The sequence below is a fragment of the Mastigoproctus giganteus genome, chromosome 12, assembly GCF_048544385.1.
Source record: "Mastigoproctus giganteus isolate SK-2022 chromosome 12, ASM4854438v1, whole genome shotgun sequence".
NCBI lineage: Eukaryota > Metazoa > Arthropoda > Arachnida > Uropygi > Thelyphonidae > Mastigoproctus > Mastigoproctus giganteus.
In genome coordinates this window covers 81,502,012-81,525,796 of record NC_143586.1, presented here as the reverse complement: position 1 = coordinate 81,525,796, position 23,785 = coordinate 81,502,012, and the positions used below count along the sequence as shown (strand labels likewise).

The 23,785-nt window shown below is 34.7% G+C and overlaps 1 protein-coding gene across 1 annotated transcript in view; it reads left to right on the top strand.

Annotated features, from left to right (window-relative positions):
- LOC150077227 (uncharacterized) overlaps positions 1–23,785 on the top strand; it is a 99,069-nt gene that overhangs the window by 8,142 nt on the left and 67,142 nt on the right. The window contains exons 2-3 of the mRNA XM_090385821.1: positions 5,371–5,484; positions 16,471–17,651. Of these exons, the coding sequence (XP_090241947.1) occupies positions 5,371–5,484; positions 16,471–17,651 (1,295 nt within the window). The remainder of the gene's footprint in view (positions 1–5,370; positions 5,485–16,470; positions 17,652–23,785) is intronic.

Genomic DNA, 23,785 nt, shown 5'->3' with positions numbered 1-23,785 from the left:
TTTGGCCAAAGTATATTTTTTTTATGAAATAGCTGTACACTGTGCATTTTTATTCATGGTCTTTTGATGGTATGAACATTTGATGCTGTTACTGAAGCAGCACTTCATTTCACGAGAAGTTAGGTGTATCTAATAAGGTGGCCACTCGCTGTATTAGGCTGGGCAGAATAAAAATTGCTGTTGAATCTGGAATGAAAAGATTCAGTGTATTAGCTATTCTGCACTTAGGAGGAGCTGTATAGAGTACCAAGCAGTTGGATGAAATAACATATCCTCACTGCTATGATAATTGCAAAATCAGGTCATTCAAGAATTGCTCAGATCTACCACCAGCTCCCATTCAAAACGGTTGCCCACATTTAAAAGTCCACAAATTGCAGATAAAAAAAAAAAAGGTATTTAAGATTCTGACTGATCTCTGAATTTTTATTTGAAATACTCCCTTGAAAGATTCAAATTCAGACTCTTGAATTTTTGGGCACCAAGCTTGAAACCAACCACCTATTATTTTGCTAGTTTCCCAAATTGCTCTAACAGCATTATGAATGGCAGTTTCAAAGTAAATTATATATTTTTGGATAAAATTTAAATTAAACAGTGCACAATTTTCATTTATAAATTTAATTCATATAAATATATTTCACTAAATTTAAAAATTTAATTGTGAGAGTGATCTAATTTTCCTTTGATGATTATTAATGGTCAAAAATGTTTCACCTTGTTGTGAGTACTTTTGTGATTTTCAAGCTCTGCAGACAGATACTTGAGCTTTAGGTAAGGAGGTAGGGTAGTATGGTGGGTGTAATATGTATGTAATATATGTTTTGTGAACAAGGTCTGAGGAATCGAGTTTTTCTGAAAATTCATTTATTTTAAGTTTCTCATGAAGTTTGTGTGCTGTTGCTTTGTAAATCTGTGAATGCTATTTAAATTATTTAAACTTATATAGCACATTCTGCTATAATAAGTATCGTCACTATAAAGTTTAATTTTATTTTTACAATGTATATAGTACTGTTAACTGGGGGGAGGTACAATAAGAAATTTTGATATGTGGATGCAGTTACTAAAGAGGACATGTAGAGAAGTATACATTTTTTAAGACTGTTAAGTGTTTTTATTTGAAACTACTACATTTATGGTTATTATAATTTAGGTTTATAGTGTGTATAGCAGTACTTTCCAGATTTTGCTACCAACACACTTCTATGTCCCAAAAAATAATTTGACATTCCAACCTAATTTTAATATTTCAATGCTCCACCCATCACTTATTTTGTTCCACATCATTAAGTTTATGGTAAATGCAGTGGTACATCATTTCCCATGTTTCAGGTCAAAAACAAGTATACAAAGGAAGTGATTTACAGTTGATGCATTTACCAACAACTTAAAGGTAAAGAACGAAATGGGTGGGGGTATTGAATAATTAAAATCTGGTTGGGATTAATAACTGACGTAATCAATTTCAGCTTGACCAAAGCCAGATGAAATTGATTACATCAGTTATTAACTTTCAAAGAGAAAGTGTCTAGAAGTTGTTAGAGTATGAAGCACCTAAAGAAATGTAAATTTTTTATGTTTTACTAAACCAGGGGCTCAAATCTGGTGAGTATGGGCTTGGCACACCCAGGGTCCTGAGCTGGATATCATTATTCTTCTCTTTCTTAATGATTCCATTCTACTTCTCTCTCTCTCTCTCTCTCTCTCTCTCTCTCTCTCTCAGGGTAACTCGGAAATTTTTTTCAGCTGGTGCAGTATAAGCCTTAGGCTTCCTTGCACAATGTGGCTAGTAGTAATAATAATAATAATTGTGTTTTAACCAATCAGTTACATCAATATATTCAGTGAAAGAAAATCATTTGGAACATGACACAGTACTCTGGAAAGCTATGGTGTGTATGTATACTCTAAAGAAAAAAAAAAAAAAAAACATTACCTAAATGTTCATATGTGGGCTCTATTATAAACTAAAGATTAAGATGTGAAAATCAACCTGTGTGACCAGTTAGTTTACAAAGTAATTTAAAAAAAATGCTACTGTGGCTACCCAATTAATATTTCAGACTTTCACTGCAAGTAGGGTTAGAAAAAAATTAATGAAAAATATTCATATGCAGCAGCACTATAATCTTTTAATATTGTTGTGTGTCAGGCAATGCATGACATTAAAATGCAGGCAAATTATGGTGGGTTAAATTCTGATCTCTAGGGAATTTTCCAGTGATGAGAAGCAAACTTTTTTTTTAACTTGAGCCTTCTAAAACTCTGTTGGCCCCCCCCCCTTTTTTTTTTTTTTTTTTTTGAAAACAAGAGTTGCTGTCCCATTTTCAGCTTCATTGACACTAATTTCTACACAAAATCACATCTTTACTGTGGATAACCATTACTTTCAACCTTATTTTGAATTACCATATCTCTTCCTTCCTTTATAAAAAAAACTAGGTTTTTCTCTTTTTGCTATTAGCATTACTTTTCTGCTAACTAAAAATAGCTGCTAATTCTATACAGTCTAACTTCCTAAATCTAGCAACCTCAGGACTTCATCCTTGCTGGATCTTGGGGGGGAAAAATTGTGAAAAATGCTACTTTCATATACTGCAACTTATTGTACATAGTACTGTACAAGTGTAGCCTTTTTTTCAAGAGATAGGTAGGTAAAGTATAATACACAGTACAATAGAAATATAATTATTTAATCTTTCAAAATATAATATGCTCAGTGCAGTTTTGAATGAATACTGAATAAACAATATTCAAAGCTCTAAAGACATTCACCAAAAGTAAATGTGTTTAGCAAATTATTGTCAAATGCCTTTTGTACGAATTGTGAAGCTTAGAAATTGAGCAACCCACCATTTATTACCAATGAGTCACTAATCTTGCTCATGAATAGCAATTAGACATTTCCATGACTTGGCACATTTTCTTTGTTGTTGGAGTGCCTTAAAAATGTATGGCTCTTAAGTGAAATCTCCACCCTACATAATCAACAATTTTAATTGTTGATTATGTAGGGTGGAGATAATGATCTTGGGATAATGGATTGCTGGATTTTTCACTGTACAAATCAGAAAACTGTCCTATAATGGAACCTTTTTCTTACATTTTGGATACCTCCCCTAGTCTCCTTAATTGCTAGACTCTGTTCAAAAAGAGTAATCAAGTTAGTTAATGATCACCTCTCTTACAAACTTGCTCTGCATCTTATCACCAGATGTTTAGTTTCCGATGTATGGCTTTTCTATGGATATTTCCATGGGGCCGTTCTTATGAATTAGCATATGCAGTTCTGCCTCTTTCTTTCCAACCAGCTTTAACATGTACTAGTCAACTTCCACAAACTTTTCAGGTTGAAACTCAGAACTAACTTTCCCTCTTCCTCATTTATTTCTTTCTATTTCTGTTTATTGGAACAAGCTTCTTTCTGCATTTCTTGAAAAATACAATCTACAGACATTCAAGCATAACTTGGCTTGGACAATTGCTCATACAGTTAGTATTCATATTCACATTAGAGGTAAACAGATTAGTTCTGAAGATGCTTAAAACTGAATATTATTTTTACTGCAAAGAATGCTACATCAGTAGATAATATAAGTTTAATTATTAAAATGAATTGATCAGTCTAGGTGAAGATAATTGAGATATGTAATTTTTTTATCTTATGATTGTGTGTCTTAGGGCAAGTCAGAATTGCTTATAACACTAAATAGCCATATTTTATAATAGACAGAATAACCATTTTAAAGCTAAAATAAACAGTTATGATTTTAAAAAGTTACAGGTTTTCATTATGTTACAGCTTAACTTGGTGACCCATTGAAGTGGGGAATCAAAATCTAAATCCTTGAAGTACAAGGATTTAGAATATTTGGGAATATCAGTATGGGAGAAAGGTACCAACACTTCTGACAATAACTCACTTTTGTGTTAAGGTTGAAGAATATGGGCCATTCACATCAGTAAGGAAAGCTGTGTGAGAAAACATTAAGACACTGAAAACATCCAAGCTGTTAAGTGTACATATCATCAGTCAGTAAGATGCTTCCAACACCTATGTTTGCATCAAGTATTATGAGGATAAAGTTCTTCGTGCCTTAGCTGTTGCATGCAATTCAGGATGACAGTCCTGATCAGTGAGCACAGTTTTGTGAGTGGTACTTTCAGAAGAATAGTGAAGCTGATTATTTTCAGGATGTAATAATAAAATCAGATCAAGTAATTTTGAATCATTTGAAATGTCAACTGTGTTTACTACTTCAGTAACAGTCCTCACCTTGCTCTACAGAAAGATGTTAACCTGTCAAGGAACAGTGTTAAGATGAGACTCTCATGGGACAGTCGGACCTTACAGATTCATTAATATTGTTACTGAGCAGAGTTGTCTTGAATTGTTAATTGGCAATGAATGATAGCATTCCTGCAAAAAAAAACATGTTTCTGGATACCACAGTGTACTTTTAACAGTGTCCTTTCCCTGTTTTCTCTCTGTTTGTGCCTATCTGGATATTGAATTACTCGAACAATGGATAAGTGTGGAATGCTTTTGAATTTTCCCCAAGGTATTGTAACTGCACTCCCCTCAACTTTCTGTGCACATGGCTTACCAAAGAGATCAGTAAGACTGTTCCTGAGAATTGTGTTTGAGTCAGTTGAGAATGTTAAAGGACATAAAAATTTAATAGTTTTATGCCTTGACTCTTGCATGTGATTCAGAACAGTGAAGCTGGTGATTTTCAGTATGTAGTTTCAAAAGAAGTTATACAGTCAGAATCCATAAACACTGCAGGAATTGTGAACAGTGATACAACAGGAAGCAGCCAAAATTATAGTTAACATATGTACCACTATATGTCAAGCTGTTGAGAAATGATGTTCGTATATGTGTTCTGCTGAAGACATTTTAATGTAACTTCTGTAATGCAACTGATTTCTGTAACTGATGTATTTGGAATCAAAAAGGACTTGTTTATTCCAACCTTCTGAGATACAGTGTATCAAAGTGTTTATACATAAATTTGACTTGCCCTGTAGAGGGATTTTTTTTTTTTTCTGTTCTAATTCTTGCAGTAAGCAGCTGAATTCCTTTAGGACTTGAAAATTAAGATCATTTAATTACTTCCCTTCTTTTTTTGTTTGGTGTGCTTGCTGTTGAATGCAAGAATTAAATTTCAAAATAGGCATTGAATAAGCATTCTGTATTTTCATGTGTTATTAAGAATTATAATTTATGCATTCAATAAATTTTTCATTACAAGTTTTTATTTATTTTTTATTATATATCTTGCTATTTGTACTGTTACAGTTTGGTATAAATTTTATTTGTTTAAATTTGGTGACTAATTAAAGCAATTGATTTGTTAACAGATGGAAAAGGAAGAGACATTATGTGAAGAATGTTTACAGCATGGCAGAGCTGGATATCTAAAGCTTTATCAAATGAATTTTGATGTAGCTATTTACCTATGTACAAATAAGATGGCAAGTTATATTGAACTCTTTTTTACTTTGAATATCTAGACCAGTTTGATAACAGGAAGAGTCCACAAGTTTTCACAGAAATCAGATATATGACAAAATATCAGAAAGTGAAAGAGAGAAAAGTTGTTGAAAATCACAGGTTTCCAATATAAAGTGTTAGATTTTTTTACATAGGACAAGCCATTATGATGCTACTCGCTTGGCATACAGTAGTAAAAGATGCCAGCAGTGAGCAGTGTTTCCACTTTGAAATGATAGCAAAAGAGAGATTGCTTCCAGAGTAGACAGAAGCAGTACTTCAGGCAAGATAAATAGTGAATGAAACCATTACACTCTTGTATTTGTTTAGAAATAATGTTTCAGTGTGGCCAATAGTGGAAAAGTGTAACAAGTGGACAAACCATACATGTGTATAAAACAACCACTGTACAAGTACTGTACAGACCTTGTGGTTTGTAAGTCTGTTGTGTGGATTTGTAAATATTATTTCTGTAAAAGTTTAATAAAATGCAAATAAAACGTTGATTTTGTTTGCTATGTCATTCCTTTAGTACTGCACCTCCCTCTTCTTGAAACAAATCCCTCTTTCACTGATATATCAAGAGGGTTATTACTTGTCTTATGTAAAAAAAATTCCAGCACTTCAGATTGGAAACCCATGATTTGTAACATTTTTTTTTTTTTTTTTTTTTCCTGCTGTTTTTTTGTCAAATTGTCAGCTTCTTTCAAGGGAGCAGATTTTATGGGACACCCTGTGTGTATATATTGGTTAATTTTAGTAATAACTTTTGATTAATTTATTAAATTTCAGTTTAAATTATTTTTATTCTAATGTTACACTAATAGAGACACTAATGTTACACTAATGAATTATGAAGAATTTAAGACATGGGGTTGCGATTCTAAAAACCAATTTCTAAGGCATCATCTTGCTAAGGTATGTAGATTTTCATAGCTTTCAGCTAAATATTTGATCATCTTATTTTATATTTTTTAAATCAAGTGGAGACCTACACTTTATTTTTGTTTCACATATTCTGTTATTAAGCCTGTTCCTATATGTGCATATTTTGTCATTTAAGAAATTTATACAAATCAGAATTGCATGATCTCCTTAAAAATAATTCTTCGACCGTATTCTTTTCTTAATTATTTTTGAATGTTTAGGTAGTTGAACAATGCTTCTTGGCTTTCTACTGCTGCCCCAAGAGTGAAATATTTCAAGGAATTTTTTTATTACTTTCTGTGTTGGACTCAGTTTGCGATCACAATATTTCTTCTGATTGCTGCAGAAAACCCAACCATTGTATGCATGCAGTATTCAAACATCTGAACATCCAATTTCTATTAGGATATTCATGTAGCTTCCATGGGTTGATGTCAGGAAGAGTACTGAATTGTAAAACTCGGTTCCATTCACTTTCCAAGGAATTGACTTCCAAGAAAAAGATTAGGTAGTAGAATGGGTGTATTTCATATTTTTGATTTTTAAGTGAATATCTTCCACAAAAAGCAAATAATTTATCATTTTAATCAAATAAATAATATTTATATATAATGTACATGATGCTTATTTTCCTGGAGATTATGGTAGAGTTCAGCCAGGACACATTAATCATTACAGTTGTACATATTTCTCAGGCCTATAGTTCTTTTGGATTGGCTAATAATATGTGCCCTTCAGTAATTCATGTATATTGAGTTTTTAAACTAATATCTGTTTTTCTGCATCATATACAGATTTTTTGCAGAATATCATACTTGAATTGAATTTTATTTATTTTTTATGAAAACACAAAAGGTATTGGAACCTATAGTATTGGGTTGAGAAGACTGAAGATACTTGTTAACATTAGACTTGAATTTCTGTATATTGTAGTTTTCAGGAAATACCTCTGAAGGATGGTTATTCCAGAAAACAGAAGTTGAAGGGATAAATGAGGAGGAAGAAGAAAGTTGGTTCTGTGAGTTTGAAATTATACAGTAAATGGATTTTTACTGGTTGTGGTACACTTTTGGACTTTTGTTTGTTGATGAATGGGGGAATTGGAGATGACAATTCAGAAGAACAGAATCTATAGAAAAGCATACAGCAGAAACAGAACATCAGAGACAGATGAGAGACTTTGTAAGAGATGGGTCATTAATCTTACTGCCCTCTTTTGTGGGGATATAGGTTACCACCACATATGCGAGAACAATACTTCATGGCAGGGCAAATTTGAGATTCGTACAAGGTGAATAGCTGTTTAGGAGAAAAGTTACATGGAGAGCAAAAAAGAAAACCTAGCTTTTAAATGCAGAGGAAGCAATATTTTGATGCACTATTCCAAGAGAGATTAGAAAACAGGGTAATCCCTAATAGAGGTATGCAATCTTGTCTAGAAATCTGAGTGCCATTTAAAGTGAGCACAAGAGCAGTAGACCCTTTTTTGAGAGATAAAATGAGTTTTAGAAGGACTGAAATTAACTAAGTTATCTTTGTGCCATTGGAGAATTACCTGGAGTTACAGCATTTAAGGAATTGGTGGTGGATATTCAAGAAGTTGAGGCTGTTTGTCAGAGCAAGGTTTTTCAAATAGGAAGGTGGGATTCAATGTGTTATCAGCAAAACTGTGGATTAAATGGTTCTCTCAGAGAGAGATTTCAGAGAGAAAACTGGATATCCAAAGAACAGTTGGCATTCCATAAGATGGGAGCTTGTTTAGCTACCATGTTAAATAAATAAGCTACCAAACATTATCCAGAGTTCTTGTGAGACATTGTTAATGAGGATTACAAGCCAGAACACACCTTTAATGTAGACGAAACTGGCTTGTTTTGGAAAAAAATGCCTGCTTGCACGTATATTATGGAGGAAAAGAAAAGGCCTGGGTACAAGGCAGCAAAGTACCAGCTAACTCTTCTGCTGAGGAAAAATGCTGCCGGTGACTGCAAACTCAAACCACTGTTAGTGTACCACAGGGCAGGTGGGTTGCATGCACACACACACACAGTGTTTCTCTACTGTTAAAATGATAGCAGTAGTAAAACAAACACATGTGCCACCATTATTCAAATCTGTTTCATTGGTAGGTTGATTAGTGTTTGTCAGTACATAGATTTTTTTTCAAAGTTCAAAATGTGGAGATTCCATGGCTGTTGTTAGCCTTCCAAACAGATGGGGCACAGTCAGAGCCAGCCCCAAAATTTGTGGGGGCACTATTCAAGAATTGTTTGCAGGGCCCTGGGGTACTGTGCAAAACTTATATGAGTGTTGTTTTTTTTAATTTTTAAAATTTTACAGTAACTAAGAAATAATTAAATAATTTTATATTATACTGAACAAAAATTTTAAATAAAAATAATATTTAATACATTAATCAACAATGTTGTTTTGACCAATTGAGCACGGGGCCGTGTTTGACAGAACTGGTTGAACATGCTTGTGGCCGGTACTGGGCACAGTGGTTGGTGTATTGTTTATTTATTTTTGTTTTGCCAATGGCCATGTCATGGCTGGTTTACGTTTCCAAACTATAATTTAGCGATATTTGGACTTGGTGCCATCAAGGGGCACCGCCACTAAATTTTGATTAATTGGGGTATTTATAAATTTATATTAATTGGCAATTCTTTAAATTATTTTTTGAACATATTCTGTCTACAACAACCTTACTCGATTTATTTCCCCCTCTTTTGTTGCTATGGTTATGTACTGGTTTATTTTTTCCTACCTACATGGCTTGCCATATAACTGGCATATTATTACTTTATGTAAATTAGATATATAACATAAATATGATAGTAAAAATAATTATAAATTTAGATTACTGAATAAGTAAGACTAAAAAATACTAAAAATAAAATTTTTAGCCTTACTTATTCAGTAATCTAAACACTCTTTATTCCAGTTTATATCAAAATTATTATAATCAGTAATTAATTTGTATCATCCAAATGATATAAATTAAATATTGATTAATATTTCATATTAGTAGGCATATTTTCCATATCCAGAAACTGTTGAATGAAGATTTTGATCATTAGGCTTACTTATTATTCATACTGGTGTGAAGAGGACAGAAAGAGACAGTAATATGCTAATTACTTTACTTATGTATTGATAGTTGTTTGCTCCAGATGTGCCTATCAATATGTAAAGCAGGTAGTTAGTTTTAATATATAAATATTGCAATTTTAGTACATATAAGCATTCATGTTACACATTACTTATTTCAGTATTAACTGTTGCTATCTTATATCAACTTTCAGCATTATATTATACAGCTGGTTGGTACTACTCAGATTTGTAATGATAAATATTAGCTTCAAAACATTTTTTCTCGTTCTGATATATTCTAATCAGAAAAATATGGTTAGGTATAATACCGAATTTTTGTGCACTTGATAATCCTATAAACTTTAAAAATGGAACAGACTAATAATGTCATGTTTTTATATTATGTTTATGTTTTTATTTTTTAAGCAGATTTAATAAAAATTGTTTTCTTGTGAAAATAAAAAGTATAAAAAAGCATTTTTAATTTTCAAATTTTTCATTTGAATATTAAAAATGCTTTAATTCTGCCGTGAAAATTGTTTGACAAGTGCAATCCATTAATAAAAGGTCACTCAAATACAGACTGGCCTCGATTAATATGTTTCCATTAATTCGCCCTGCGAGCGCAATGTGCTCGCAGGGCGAATTAATGGAAACACGTTAATCGAATATAATAATCAATAGCAAAAATTATAATTGTTCCTTGACCTTCTGGAATATCCATAAGGAATTTTAAAAATACCTTTTAAATAACTTTTTAACTGTATACAATGTAAAAGATAATGAAAATAATTATGAAGTTAAATTATTGCATAAAACCAGTTCCCAAACTGTGCGCCGCAGAATATTTTAAATTTTCTAGGGAAAAACAGCGATACTCGACATCTGTTGGACACCGCACGAACTACTAGCTCGAGGTAGTTCACAGTTTCAACATTTCTTAGTTGTTTGGACCTAACTACTAAATGGAACTGTTAGGTATTTCTTTTGATCTGGGTGCGCCGTGAAAAAATTACTGAGACACTAAGGGTGCTGTGAACCGAGAAAGTTTGGGAACCTCTGACATAAAATACACAATGAAAAAATGACTTGCGGGAATATTTGAACAGTGTTGACTTTCTCTTTTCATCAATCGTCTCTAGCCAACAACAATCTTCTCTGGGCCCTGGTGAAATAAATATCGCAGAGAACCTCAAACCTTTTGTTTGAGGTTTTCTGCGATATGAAAGATTTCATCTAGTTCTTTTACCGCTATCTCCTTTGTGGTAACATTTTCATCTGTCTCATTTAAAATTTTGAATTTTTAAATAAAATACACAACGCAGACTTGCATTTAAAAATTCAAATTTTTAAATACATGTCTGCGTTGACTTTATTAGTGGGAGACAAACAAGTAACACGCCTTCTTCCGATGGTTGGAACACACCGAGGCGGGCAGCAGGCAAACGTTTGGTTATTGCCTGTCCGACACGTGGTAAGCTTAACGCGCAATTCAAATCTTTTTCAACTATCGCATAATAAAAAAAATCACATTAACTGGAAATTTGGATCACGTAAAGTGAAAAGTGGTGTAATTTTTTCAAATAGCAGTAACTGAAAAAAGGCGTTAATCGAACTCGTGTTATGCGAGGCCTGGCTGTATACTCTAAGAAGTATATTAAAAAGTATACAAAGTTAGTTCATGTATCCATTGTGATACATTTCGGACACATTAGCAGATAGTAATAATTCATGATTAATAAACGAAAAAACAGGAAAAAGCAATGATTTTTATATGATCCAAGAATATTTCATTTTTGTACATGCACTGTATTGCCCGTTCATTCCCCCAAACACTGCACAGCAATAAACATAACATTGAGTGCTTCATCTACAATATTCTTTCTTTACCTGCTTTTCCCATAGACAAGTTTCATTTGAAACTTGCTTTGAGTACAGCAGCTGAATGCAAGTCTGTTCCCTGATCAAGCAACTGCAGCATAGATGAAGTTTGTTAAAGTCATTAGATGACACTAGTCAGCAAAAAAAAAAAAAAAAAAAAAAAAACACACATTTTTTTCACTCCCTGTTAAAATTCAGGGTGATTCTTGTAGATTCAATGTTTCTGAATTCAAATATGGCAGCCATACTGCTGTAACACCCACCAATTTTAAGGAAGATGGGATTAAAGTCAAACTGTTTTTAGTTAAGAAGATTTCATATAGTAATAGTATTCACCACATAGTACAAGGAAGCCACAAGCTTTTGCTGCACTGTGGGGGAGAAGAAACCCAAACCAAGTAGATAAGAAAAAACAAATTATATGCTTTCCTCCTCACACAGGTAATTATCCAGTAGACCTTTGAATTTATTCAAAACTGTCTGCCTCAACTACCTGTGAGGCAACTTGTTCCAGCTATCAATGACTCGCTGGCTAAAAAAAACTTTGTTTGAAAACTGAGGGTGATGAGAACTTTTTAAGCACATATCTGAGTTTTTGAAGATACAGTAGACTGTCGAAATAACAGCACATTGAGATCGAATGTTTACATACCACGTAGATGTCTTGCAGTGGCGAAAAAATAAAACGGCAAGTCACGTGATTAATGTATTTGTTTACTTTCACAATTTTCAAAGTGAATTCTGTACTGATATCACAGCTTATACCACCATTTTACATTTATTTTAAATTAAAAACCCCTCACTATGGCTCCTAAAGTTAATAAATCTCATACAGAGAAGAAAAGAAGAACAACATTAAAGCTTATGACAAACTTGATATAATCCAAACTATTACTTTAGGGTGTCACCCGGAAAGTTAATTCATATACCCATGTGTATTGTCTGTAAATTGCATGTATTCTCTGGTCGATTTGCCTGTTTTGCTGGATGAAAGGTTTTTTACCTCCAGTTTCTGGGGGTAAAAAACCTTGAAACCTTGCTATCTATGCCTGGGACTGACTAACTCAGCTACGGAGTTAGTTGGTCTCAAAAAAAAAGCCCATAAAAGTTACTTGCATCATCGACAGGATTCAAACCCAGGCCTTTCCACCTGGTATGGGGAGGACGGTGATGATACCACTGTGTGCTACCTGTGCAGACCAAACTTGATATAATAAAGAAAATAGAATGGAGCATAAGCAGGAGTGAATTAATGACAGAATATAACATTGGATTGTCAACTTGTTTATGCTTTTTATGTGCAGTTAATAAAATTGCATTCTTAAGCTCTCTGTTTCTTATTTAGCCCCATTATTTCTGCATTAAATATATTACAAATAAAACTTTCTAGATAACAGAAAAATCGAAATAGCAGCACCTTGAATCCCTGAAGGTGCCATTATTCTGAAAGTCTACTGTATTTCCTGTGAGAATCTGTCGGGGAGGAAATTGAAGCTAACGAGTGTGATCAGTCACATCAGATGCATTCGTAGAGCTTTAGTATTGATGATTTGGCGTAGAAGGAATGCAGTGAATCAAATTGGTCCACTTGATATTGTTGGTGACTATAGTATCCCAAATAGGTCGCTTCAGAGTTCGATTCACGTAGGTTAGCAATAGATAGTTAAATTTATTACCTATTATAACTATTTAGAATTTACAAACATAATGTTATAGCATAATATGTATCTCGAACTTCATAGCATAAGGTATAACATAAAACTAGATAGCGCAGTACGTATCACTACATTTAGGAATCTATTAGCTTAGTGTAGTATTGTCAATTAATTAATTAAATTTATTAATTTTCATTGTTAATCAATTAAATTGTATTTAAACGCAAATCGTGCCCCAGACAAGAGCAGCAAAGCAATGGGCACACAATAACGGGAATGCTGTGGCCCAGGGGGAGAACTGAAGGGGACTATTCTCCAATGCGTCACAGCCTAAAAAAATGTGCAACTTGTGAAATGTTTGTGGAGTTATCTGGAACAAGACATGATCTAGCCAAGAAGATGTTTCTGTTTTCTAGGTGCAGAGAGTGTGAAGAAATTAGGTGGCAACTTGGTATTCTGATGGGTGTCTAAGAGAGGAGAGTTTGTAGAGTAGGGTAGATGCACTCAAAGGAATTAAACTGGGAGGCCCATTAACCTCCCAGTTGCCTAACTTAATGGCAGAGCTCACTCACATGCATCATGCATCAGGTAACACAGTGGCAGTCATCAAGGCAGAATGCCCTGGTTGCACAGGAGCTAGTTATTGTTGGTGACTATTGTCAGGCAAAATTGGAAAATATATTGCACAAAAAAAAAACAGTTAGGTGAATAGGACCAGGGTATGCCTGCCAGGGGCAAAAGTTGATGACACTGTAGAGCAGATATCATCTTTTAAGGGCACAAAAGGTGATGTTGTTATACACATTGGTATTAATGACCTTAAGAGTAAGAGATCTGCAGATTTACTTAAGTACAGGTCAATGTTAAAAAAAGTCTCGAATTAGGGTTAAATTTGAAAGTGTCTGCAATTCTGCCCAGACACTATAGAAAGGAGTATATGATGAGAGCCTTATCAATCAGTTCAGCCCTGGAGGTTTTGTGCAAGGCTCATGGGGTAGAATTTTTTTCAGTGTGGTCTGTGCTTGTTAATATTAGAGAGTGCTTCTATGGGGATGGAATACACTTAAATAGAAAGGGTGTAAGAATATTTTCTGATACTATTCAGGCAGTGTTAGGTGGGTCGGAAAACTGCTAGCTTGCGGGGCCGGGATTCACAGTAAGATTAACAGTAGCCACAGGCAGAGGTGAAAGTGATTCTTGCGCTGCTTCTATTGGAATGAACAGCTTGGAAACAAAGACTTTGGGAGTCATAATGGAACAAGTAAATATATGGGCTATGTTAGGGTAACTAAGAGTAAGAACAGGTGCATGTATACTTGCATGTACACCAGTGGTAAGAGTATAGTAAATAAATTTGATGAATTAGAAGTGCTGGTCAAGACTTCAAATGTTGAGTCAGTTTTGTGTGACATAAGCACTGGGGAAGCAAAAATGAGAGTAGGAGTGTGTTATAGACATAATGGCTCTGATGAGTACAACGAGCAGCTGTACAGAGAAATAGTGGGCCGGTAAAGCAGAATGTCCTATAATGGGAGATTTTAACTTTCCAGATATTGACTGGAAATTGTGGTTGTTCACTCGCACACTAGCAGGACTTTTGTAGATTTAATGGATGATTGTTTTCTACAGCAGCATATTCAAGAGGCAACCAGAGGGAGTAATATTCTTGATCTGATTATCAGTAGTGATCATTTAGGCATTAAGAATCTGCAGATAAAGGAACCACCAGATAAAAGATGGCAGTGATCAGAGTGTACTGATGTGGGATTTACTCAAAAATGTAACTACCATCAGAGGCAGAGGTGAAGAGGTAAAGGGAAGGGTTTTTGCTTTCGTAAAGGTGACTACAGTGGTCTCAGACAGTTTTTAAATTCCATACAGTAGGAGCAACTGATGATGTTACCAGCAGCAAATTCTAAATGGGAGGCATTCAGGGAATTAATCTTGGAAACTACTAGGGTTTTCATACCAACTAAGAAATACTGTTCAAGGTATTTCTTAGTTGTTGTCATATGGTTGTCAGATGAACCATATGGTTGTCTGACAACCAGTGCCCAAATGGTTGTCAGATGAACTAATGAGACTCGTGGCAGAGAAGAAAGATGCATGTAAATTATTAGGCGACAGCTTATGGTAGTTATAAGTTATCTGTAATCAAGTCACAAATGTTGGTCAAGTGAAGGCAGATTATGAGAAATCTTTGGCAAAGGATGCAAAGAAAAATGGCACAGACTTCTTCACTTATGTTAACCCTAGAAGGAATGCAATGAATCAAATTGGTCCACTTGATATTGATGGTTCAACTGTTCCTGCTTAGGTAGCTAACAAACTGAATGAGTATTTTGCATCTACATTCACACATGAGGAATTCTGTAGGAATTGGTGATGAGTATGATATTGACCATTTCTCCACTTATTCTTATAGCTAAGCAGTGTGTGTATTTGTGGATAGCACAAATAAAGGCTCATGGGGTATGTGGCTATATGGCCTCTGAACCTTTTGGGTATTTAATAAAGGTTTTGGTATATTAAGTGGATACCAGTAATTACAGACCTGTTAGTGTAACCTCTGTTCCAGGGAAAATAATGGAATCCCTGGTTAAAGAAGTAATGCAGGACCACCTAGACGGGGGAGTGCAGTTATACTGCACTCCTGTCTAGATGTTTCTAATATTAAAACAGTGTCAGTGTGTGTTACAGTGTGCTGAATGTTAATCCCCTTTTAATATTTGTTATTATTTGTTTTTACCATCATATTAATTGTAGAATGGCCCAAACCTAAGTTTCGTCCTTTAGCTGCCATAGATTTTCAGTTTTCATGTTTATAGTGACAGGTTTTTCCTTCAAAAGTTATAGTTCACTTTACATTTCATTTTTAGTGTCACCATTGTGACCAAAAATTGTATACAGTAGTGAATCATTTTTGTTTAATTCTTAATAGTGGAGAAAACGAACAAAAAAAATTTTCAGATATAATACTGAAATAGACAAGAAGCACTAAATTAAGAAATAGCATTTTGTAACTAATAAAAAAATAAATAAATAAAAATTAAATCTAAAAATACAACCAAATTCCAAAGATGGGTGGTATATGGTGATGAGTATGTATAATACTGACCATTTCTCCACTTATAGCTAAGCAGTGTGTGTATTTGTGGATAGCACAAATAAAGGCTCACGGGGTGTGTGGCCTATCAAAGCTTATATTAAATACCCAGAATTAAAATATTACTGTATAGAAATCTTTAGAAGATGTACATGTAGCAGTTTCTTTTTAAGGGAAATGTGACAAGACTGTTACCAATTTTAAGACAAGACATACTGCTTTCACCCTGTAGAGTATTTTATTTAATTTTGTGCGTGATGGTGTTTCCTTAAACTTATAATTTTTTTATTACTTTTTTGCAGTGTGTTTTTCCTCTTGCATCAAAAGATCTCACCAGTTATATCATAAAGAGAAAAGCCTTTGATGTATATTCAAATTTAAAAGTGAAGCAAAATGTTTTACATCCTACCAAAAATGGTTGTACTCTTTCCTCACAAGAACAGAATATTTCAGTTGCTATTGGTTCCGAAAATAATCCACCGAAAACCGAAATGCTTCACGACAGGAATTTCACCGAATTTGAACTTTTAAATGACTTTGAAATATCTCATATAGGTGATGCTCTTGATGGAATTACTGATTTTCCATTTGAGTTAAACAGTCATTCAACCTTAGTTGAGCCTCCAATTACAAACAAATCTATAAATGGTACAAATGTAAATACCGAGAAATCATTAACTTTACCCATGGATATACTAGATAATAAGGTTGTTGACTGTTTGGACATTACTCCAGATATGAACCTCAGCAAAAGAGATGATCTAATAACTTTGGATAAATTTCATCCCGGTAACCATGTTGTATCAGCTATTTCAGACTTGCTTGATGATACTCTATTGCAATTGAGTGTTGATGAAACTAAGATAGCAAACTCTGAAACAGACTTAAACCATGACCCATTGGCATTTGATACACTGCTAGAAAATAGTGTTACAAGTGAAAAACATTCATGTGATGATAGGACTCCAAGTGATAGCTCTGTTTGTGAAAATTTGCAGAATAGTATTCAAAATAGTTCTCAACAGTGTAAGATGAAATTGATAACAAACTGTATAGAAGCAAGAGGAAAATGTAAATATTATCCAATGTGGAAGAATAAGGAAGCACTTTGTTGGTTAGATTCTTCACTTTGCCTTCTGGTGCATAACAGAATTCTAAGGAACTGTCTTGAAAAACTGCATGATAACACTTCTTATATGAAAAAACTTTTTGAAGTTTATGATCATGCATTTTCCATTTTAAATGCATATAATGGAACTGAATTGACAATAGTTGCTACTTGTGATGCAGTTCTGGAAGATGTCAGAGAAAGCATGTTTAATTTTCTTCAAGAAAAACTTCAGTGTCAAAAGGGTAAAGAAGAGTCGCCAGTATTTGCCTTGCCATATTTATTACGAGAGACTGAAATAATGCACAGTAAATTTTTGTTGGATTTTAGATGGGAGCTGAACTGTACTGCTTGTAATTCAGTGAAGATTGACAGGTAAGTGCCATTTTAATAATAATTTGTGTGATTGTGGTCTTATTTATTTTTCAGAGATTTGTTTCAAAATGATTTTAGTATTAGTGCAAGGAAACCACAGGCTTTTGCTGCACCAGCCAAAAAAAAAAAACATATATATATATATATATACAGTAAACTCCCGCGAATAGCGGGGGTTACGTTCCTGAGAAATGCCGCAAATACCGAAAACGCGAATACTGAGTTATGGCTCCCATAGTAATAAAGGGGTTCCGTTCCAAAGTATGACATATATAAGAAAAACTAGTCTAAATGACTATGTACATAGACAGCACATAGTGAAATGCAAGCATATGGCATCGAAATGAAAATAAGAAACAATTTAATATTAAACGTAATACAGTATTTATTAGAAATTTCAAACCAGCAGCGCCTTTGCTAGCTAAAAAACTTATCCCGCCAGTGCTATCACCAGTTTCGCTCTAAAGTGTTGATGAAGGAGTTTTGCCTTTTCACGAATGATGAGTGAACTTAACGGAATTTTATTTTGAGTTCGGTCTTCTATCCATGTCTTCGTTGCTAACAAGGTTTTCTAAATCTTCCACTGAAAAACCATCATCTTCTGCATTCAATAAATTTCTAACATCCTCTTCATCGACGTTTTTGAAACCTATTGATTGAGCCATCTGGATAACTTCATTTCTAATTTCTTGGATGTTATTTTCTTCTTCTAGTACAACTTCTGGCCATATTTTGTGCCAAACTTCATTTAAGCATTTCTTAGAGACTTCTTTCCAAGAACTATCAATGTTTTCAATTGCGTTTTTAATGGTGTAGTTTTTCCAAAAAGTTTTAACTGTCATTTCCTCTTTATCCTCTAGTTCAATTGAATTGCTTAATGTTCGATGCATATAATAAATGAAGCTTTAAATGATGCTATTATTCCCTGACCCAATGTTGAATCAGGGAAGTTGTGTTTGCTAGAAGAAACACAACTTTGACAGGAATGCATGTGTCCAACGTGTTAAGATCAGTAGGATGTTCCGGAGCATTGTCTAACAACAAAAGAGCTTTTTCTTCAAAGTTGTTTTTTTGACAATACCGTTTTACTTCAGGACAAAAGTGGTTAACAAACCAATCAGTAAATAACTCCTTGGTAACCCACGCTTTTCTATTTGCTTTCCATATTACAGGTAAATTCGTTTTTATGTTATCTTTTCACGCCCTCGGATTTTCTGAATGGTAAACTAATAACAATTTTAATTTATAATTGCCATAGGCATTTGATCCAAAGAGTAACGTTAAATGGTCTTTGCTTTGAACTCAGCAGCTGATTTTTCTTCAATAGAAATGAAGCTTTTTTGATGGTAGCCGTTTCCAGAACAAACCGCTTTCGCCAACATTGAACACCAAATTTGGTGGAAAATTTTCACGGTCAATTATTTCCATGTAATGCTATCAAAGGACCTACATCAATTATTGCAATGCGCCACGCTGAAACAACGTCAATCATGTATTGCAATGCACCACACTGAAACACGCCCTATGAAGTGTAAACAACGACTAAATTAGGCGAATGACGCGCAAAACTGTTATAACAGACACACCCACAGCTCGGGAGTACGTAACGAGTCACCGTCAGTCACCAATCGGATGATTGTCGGGTGTTGGCCTTAAATTTGAATATTTTTTATGTTATTAAATGGGGCTTGAAATTGCAGACTTCGTTATCAGAGGTAACGTTAACCGAGGTATGACTGTATATATATACTAGGGGACTTCTCCCACTGCTTGCTGTGCTCGTTTCTTTTGATAAAGTAAAATAAAATACTTACAAAAGCTTTCAGCACTGTGTCTCATCCTCTGCTATGATTACATAAATACATTACATATTGAAATCAAGCATGGTACTTTTATGGTTTATGGTAGTTTATGGTTTATTATACTTTCATGGTAGTTTTAGTTGATGGATAAAGATAAATAAGCAGTGTATGACAGATGCACCAAAATGTGCAAGGCAGCAGTAAAGCAAAAGTATATGTATGTAAGAATTCATAAGTCTGATAGAGTTTGCACAGATGGAAGTGAAAAATACACAAAATGCTTTTTGTGTATTTTTGTGTATTGTAGATATGTAAAAGGAGAAAGAATGTGAATATCCTATAATAACTTCTTTATATATATATATATATGCATGTTATAATAAATATAAAAAGTATTCAGTCTATTTTTATTTTTCCTTTTGTTTCCACTGTTTTTAACTCATTGGTACTATATTTGATATTTTATATACAGGGTGTTTCAGTTAAACGTTTCAGAACTTCTAAGAGGGGTAGGGTACATCCTGACAACTCGAAATCATATAGCAGTGTGGGGTCGGAAATGCTTTCCTGAAGCGGTGTTGTACACAGAAGCACCATAAAAAGAAAAGAGACCGTAAGTGAGAAATCGTTTTAATAATACATGAAAAGAAGCAAAAGGTACATGGATTAAAGTAAATGTTCGAAGTTTCTTCAACCTCGTATTGCTTTCGCACAGTGGTACCTTGGAAAATGTGCTACAAATCCCCTTTTTCCTGCTGAAGTGTTGTTTTCCGATGAGGCATCCTTCACAAGGGAAGGAATTTTCAACACGCATAACGACCATATCTGGGCGGTCGAGAACCCGCATGCAATACGACGTCGTGCAGCACAGATTCGATTTTCGGTCAATGTATGGGCCGGTATTATGGGAGATCACCTCATCGGACCTTACCTGTTACCGTGTCGTCTAACCGGACCTATCTACTTGATCTTTCTGCAGCAAGTATTGCCACAACTTTTGAGAGATGAACAGATTTCTGCATCGACGCAACAGACAATGTGGTTCCAACACGATGGAGCCCCTGCCCATTATAGCGGAGATGTTCGTAACTACCTGGATGTCACATTTCGTCAACAGTGGATCGGACGTGGTGGTCCCGTGCGTTGGCCTGCTCGGTCACCCGACCTATCATGTCTTGATTTTTATTTCTGGGGTCATATGATATCGCTAGTTTATGACACCCCTGTTGACAATGCTGAGGAGCGGGTTGCAAGAATCGCAGTAGCTGCCGAAGAAATTCGAAATTCGCCTGGAGTATTCCAGAATGTTCGGATGTCCATGCGTCGGAGATGTGAGGCGTGCATTGTAGCCCGTGGAAGAAACTTCGAACACTTACTTTAATCCATGTACCTTTTGCTTCTTTTCATGTATTATTAAAACGATTTCTCACTTACGGTCTCTTTTCTTTTTATGGTGCTTCTGTGTACAACACCGCTTCAGGAAAGCATTTCCGACCCCACATTGCTATATGATTTCGAGTTGTCAGGATGTACCCTACCCCTCTTAGAAGTTCTGAAACGTTTAACTGAAACACCCTGTATATACAGGTAACCCTTGTATAACACGGTAGTTAGGTTCCTATAAAATGTCGTGTTGTGCGAAACTGTGTTATAGGGACTAAGAAAAAGTACAAAAAGGAGGGTTACGTTCCAAAAGCTAACAAAAATACACCATTCAAGATTTTGTGTATCTTCTGCTCTCTTTAAAAATTCGGAATCAATTTTTTCCAAAATCCATTGTAACGATTTTCTGATGGAATGAATTTCAAAGGTGGATATAATGGCTGAATGAAAGAAGTTGTACAACTGTGGTGGTAGGAACAAAACTTCAATGTTTGGATGACTTACGTCTTTTGGATGGCTTGGTGTGTGCTATCCAATAGTAATAAAACTTTGAAATCTAGATTTTTCCACAAGTTCAATAGCACAGAATATAACACGGCGATTTCCCAACAAAATAAAATACAGGGATTTCTCAATATTTTTATTTTTCTAAGGAACTGTCTTGAAAAACTGCATGATAACACTTCTTATATGAAAAAACTATTTTTATTTTTCCTTTTATTTCCACTGTTTTTAACTCATTGGTACTATATTTTATATATATATATATATATATATATATATATATATACAGGTAACCCTTGTATAACATGGTAGTTAGGTTCCTATAAAATGTCGTGTTGTGCGAAACTGTGTTATAGGGACTAAGAAAAAGTACAAAAAGGAGGGTTACATTCCAGTTCAAATTACAGGGGAAGACGTTTAGACTGGATTGTAGGAAGTTTTCTTTTAGCTGGTTTTGACTAGTGAGTCAAAAGCGGGATTCAAAGAGAGTGGAAATGTTGAAAAATTACATCCAAACATAATAGCAGGGTTTCCCCGCACAGAAGCTCAAAAATACCCTGTTATGCAAGATTTACCGAAATTCTCTAACCATGTTAGAGCAAAACTGTGTTATATAACTACTGTGTTTTGCGAGGATTGCCACAGTTTATCAATCGTGTTAAAGTAAAACTGTGTTGTAGAAGTATTGCGTTATACGGGGGTTGCCTGTATATATATAAAGAAGCATAAAAGAAAATATATAACAAAAAAACAGATAAGAAAATAGTCTAATTATATGCTTCCTCCTCGTCTACATAATTATCCAGTTGACTCTCAGCCTCTACTACCACCTGTGGAGGCAATCCTTTCCAGTAATCAATAACTAGCTGGCTAAAAGAAAACTTCCTACAATCCAGTCTAAATGTCTTCCCCTGTAATTTGAATTTGTGATCCTAGTTCTGGAATACTTTATAACAGTGAAAATTTTGCCCTCATTCATTTTACTATTCCTTCTCATAGCCTTGTAAACTTCAGTCAGGTCCCTTCTAAGGTGTCTGGTTGTCAAGCTCTGTAGCTCACATATTTCTCATATATTTGCCCTTTTACAGGTGTCGTCATGCACATTGTGCATCTTTGGATCCTTTCAAGAAGCTCATATCTTTTTTCAGGTGTGGTATATGCAGTATTCTAAGTGAAATTGCCTTATACACTGGGATTATAATCTCCTCATCTCTAGAGGCTATTGAACGATAAATCAAGTGGCTCTGATAGGATATGGGCTTTCCTGACCACCTATCTACACTGCTTTGAGAATTTCATATCTGCCCTTATTGTGATTTCTAGATCCCATCCCTCCTACAAGGGCTGTTCAAGAAAGAATGATCATAATTTTCCAATGAACATTCTGCTTCCGATTTTTTGCTGAGCTGTGGATTTTAAGACCAAACCAAGCTACATCACATAGCAACAATGCAGTTGACTCAAGCGCATGGTGTAACCTCAGCAGTCTGTTAAGTTATGTTCAGTCTTGCCTATGTAACAATGGATTTGAGATGTGAGGAATAGTATGCTGCTGTTAGATTTTGTTTCCATCTCAAGAAAACATTACCTGAAGGATATGAAATTGTTAAGAGGCTTATGGTGAATCTACACTTCCATATAGCACAGCTCACTGGTGGTTTAAAATGTTTAAAGATGAATATGATTCAATCACAAAAATCGGTCTGCACAACTATTTGCATATGACACATATGCTGGGTTTCAAGACTACTCACACCTGAACAGCAGCAAATTTTGCTTGGTAGTTTGTCAGGAGCTGCAATGAATGGCTACTGAAGATGACAAGGTTCTGCTTGAGGCGATAGTGGCAGATGAGACATGTCTTTATCATTTTGACCCAGAGAATAAGCAACAAAGCTCTGTTTGGATGTCTGTGTCATTGCCAACACCAAAAAAAGCAAACGCTATGGCTATTGCAGGAAAGGTTGTGGTTATCTCTTTTTTGACATTCAAGAAATGCAGTGTTCTCCCCAGGACCTATCCCGGCTAAAATTTAAGCAATTCTCGTGGTACCGTATGGTACTGCTCATATCGATCTAGATCAGTATTAATTCGAACATACTATGCGATCGAGATCAATACGATAGGAGCATATAATGTTAAATTATGCAATTCATTTTCGCTCTGGATTGCTTAAGTCCTATTTATAAATAACAGAAAATTTTATAATATTGTGAAGTATTACACTTCCCCACCTGGCTACTTCATAATGCCACCTGGCTGGCAAAATTTTCTGGGAAGAACACTGAAATGGTTTACCAGCATGTTGTGCCACGTAACTATTATGGGACCTTACTACAGAGCTGTACTGCACACAGGTGGGTGGATGCTACATTACAACAATGCGAGACCTTACATTGCTCATACTGTCATTGAGCACTTAGCACATTAATGTCAAATGTGTTC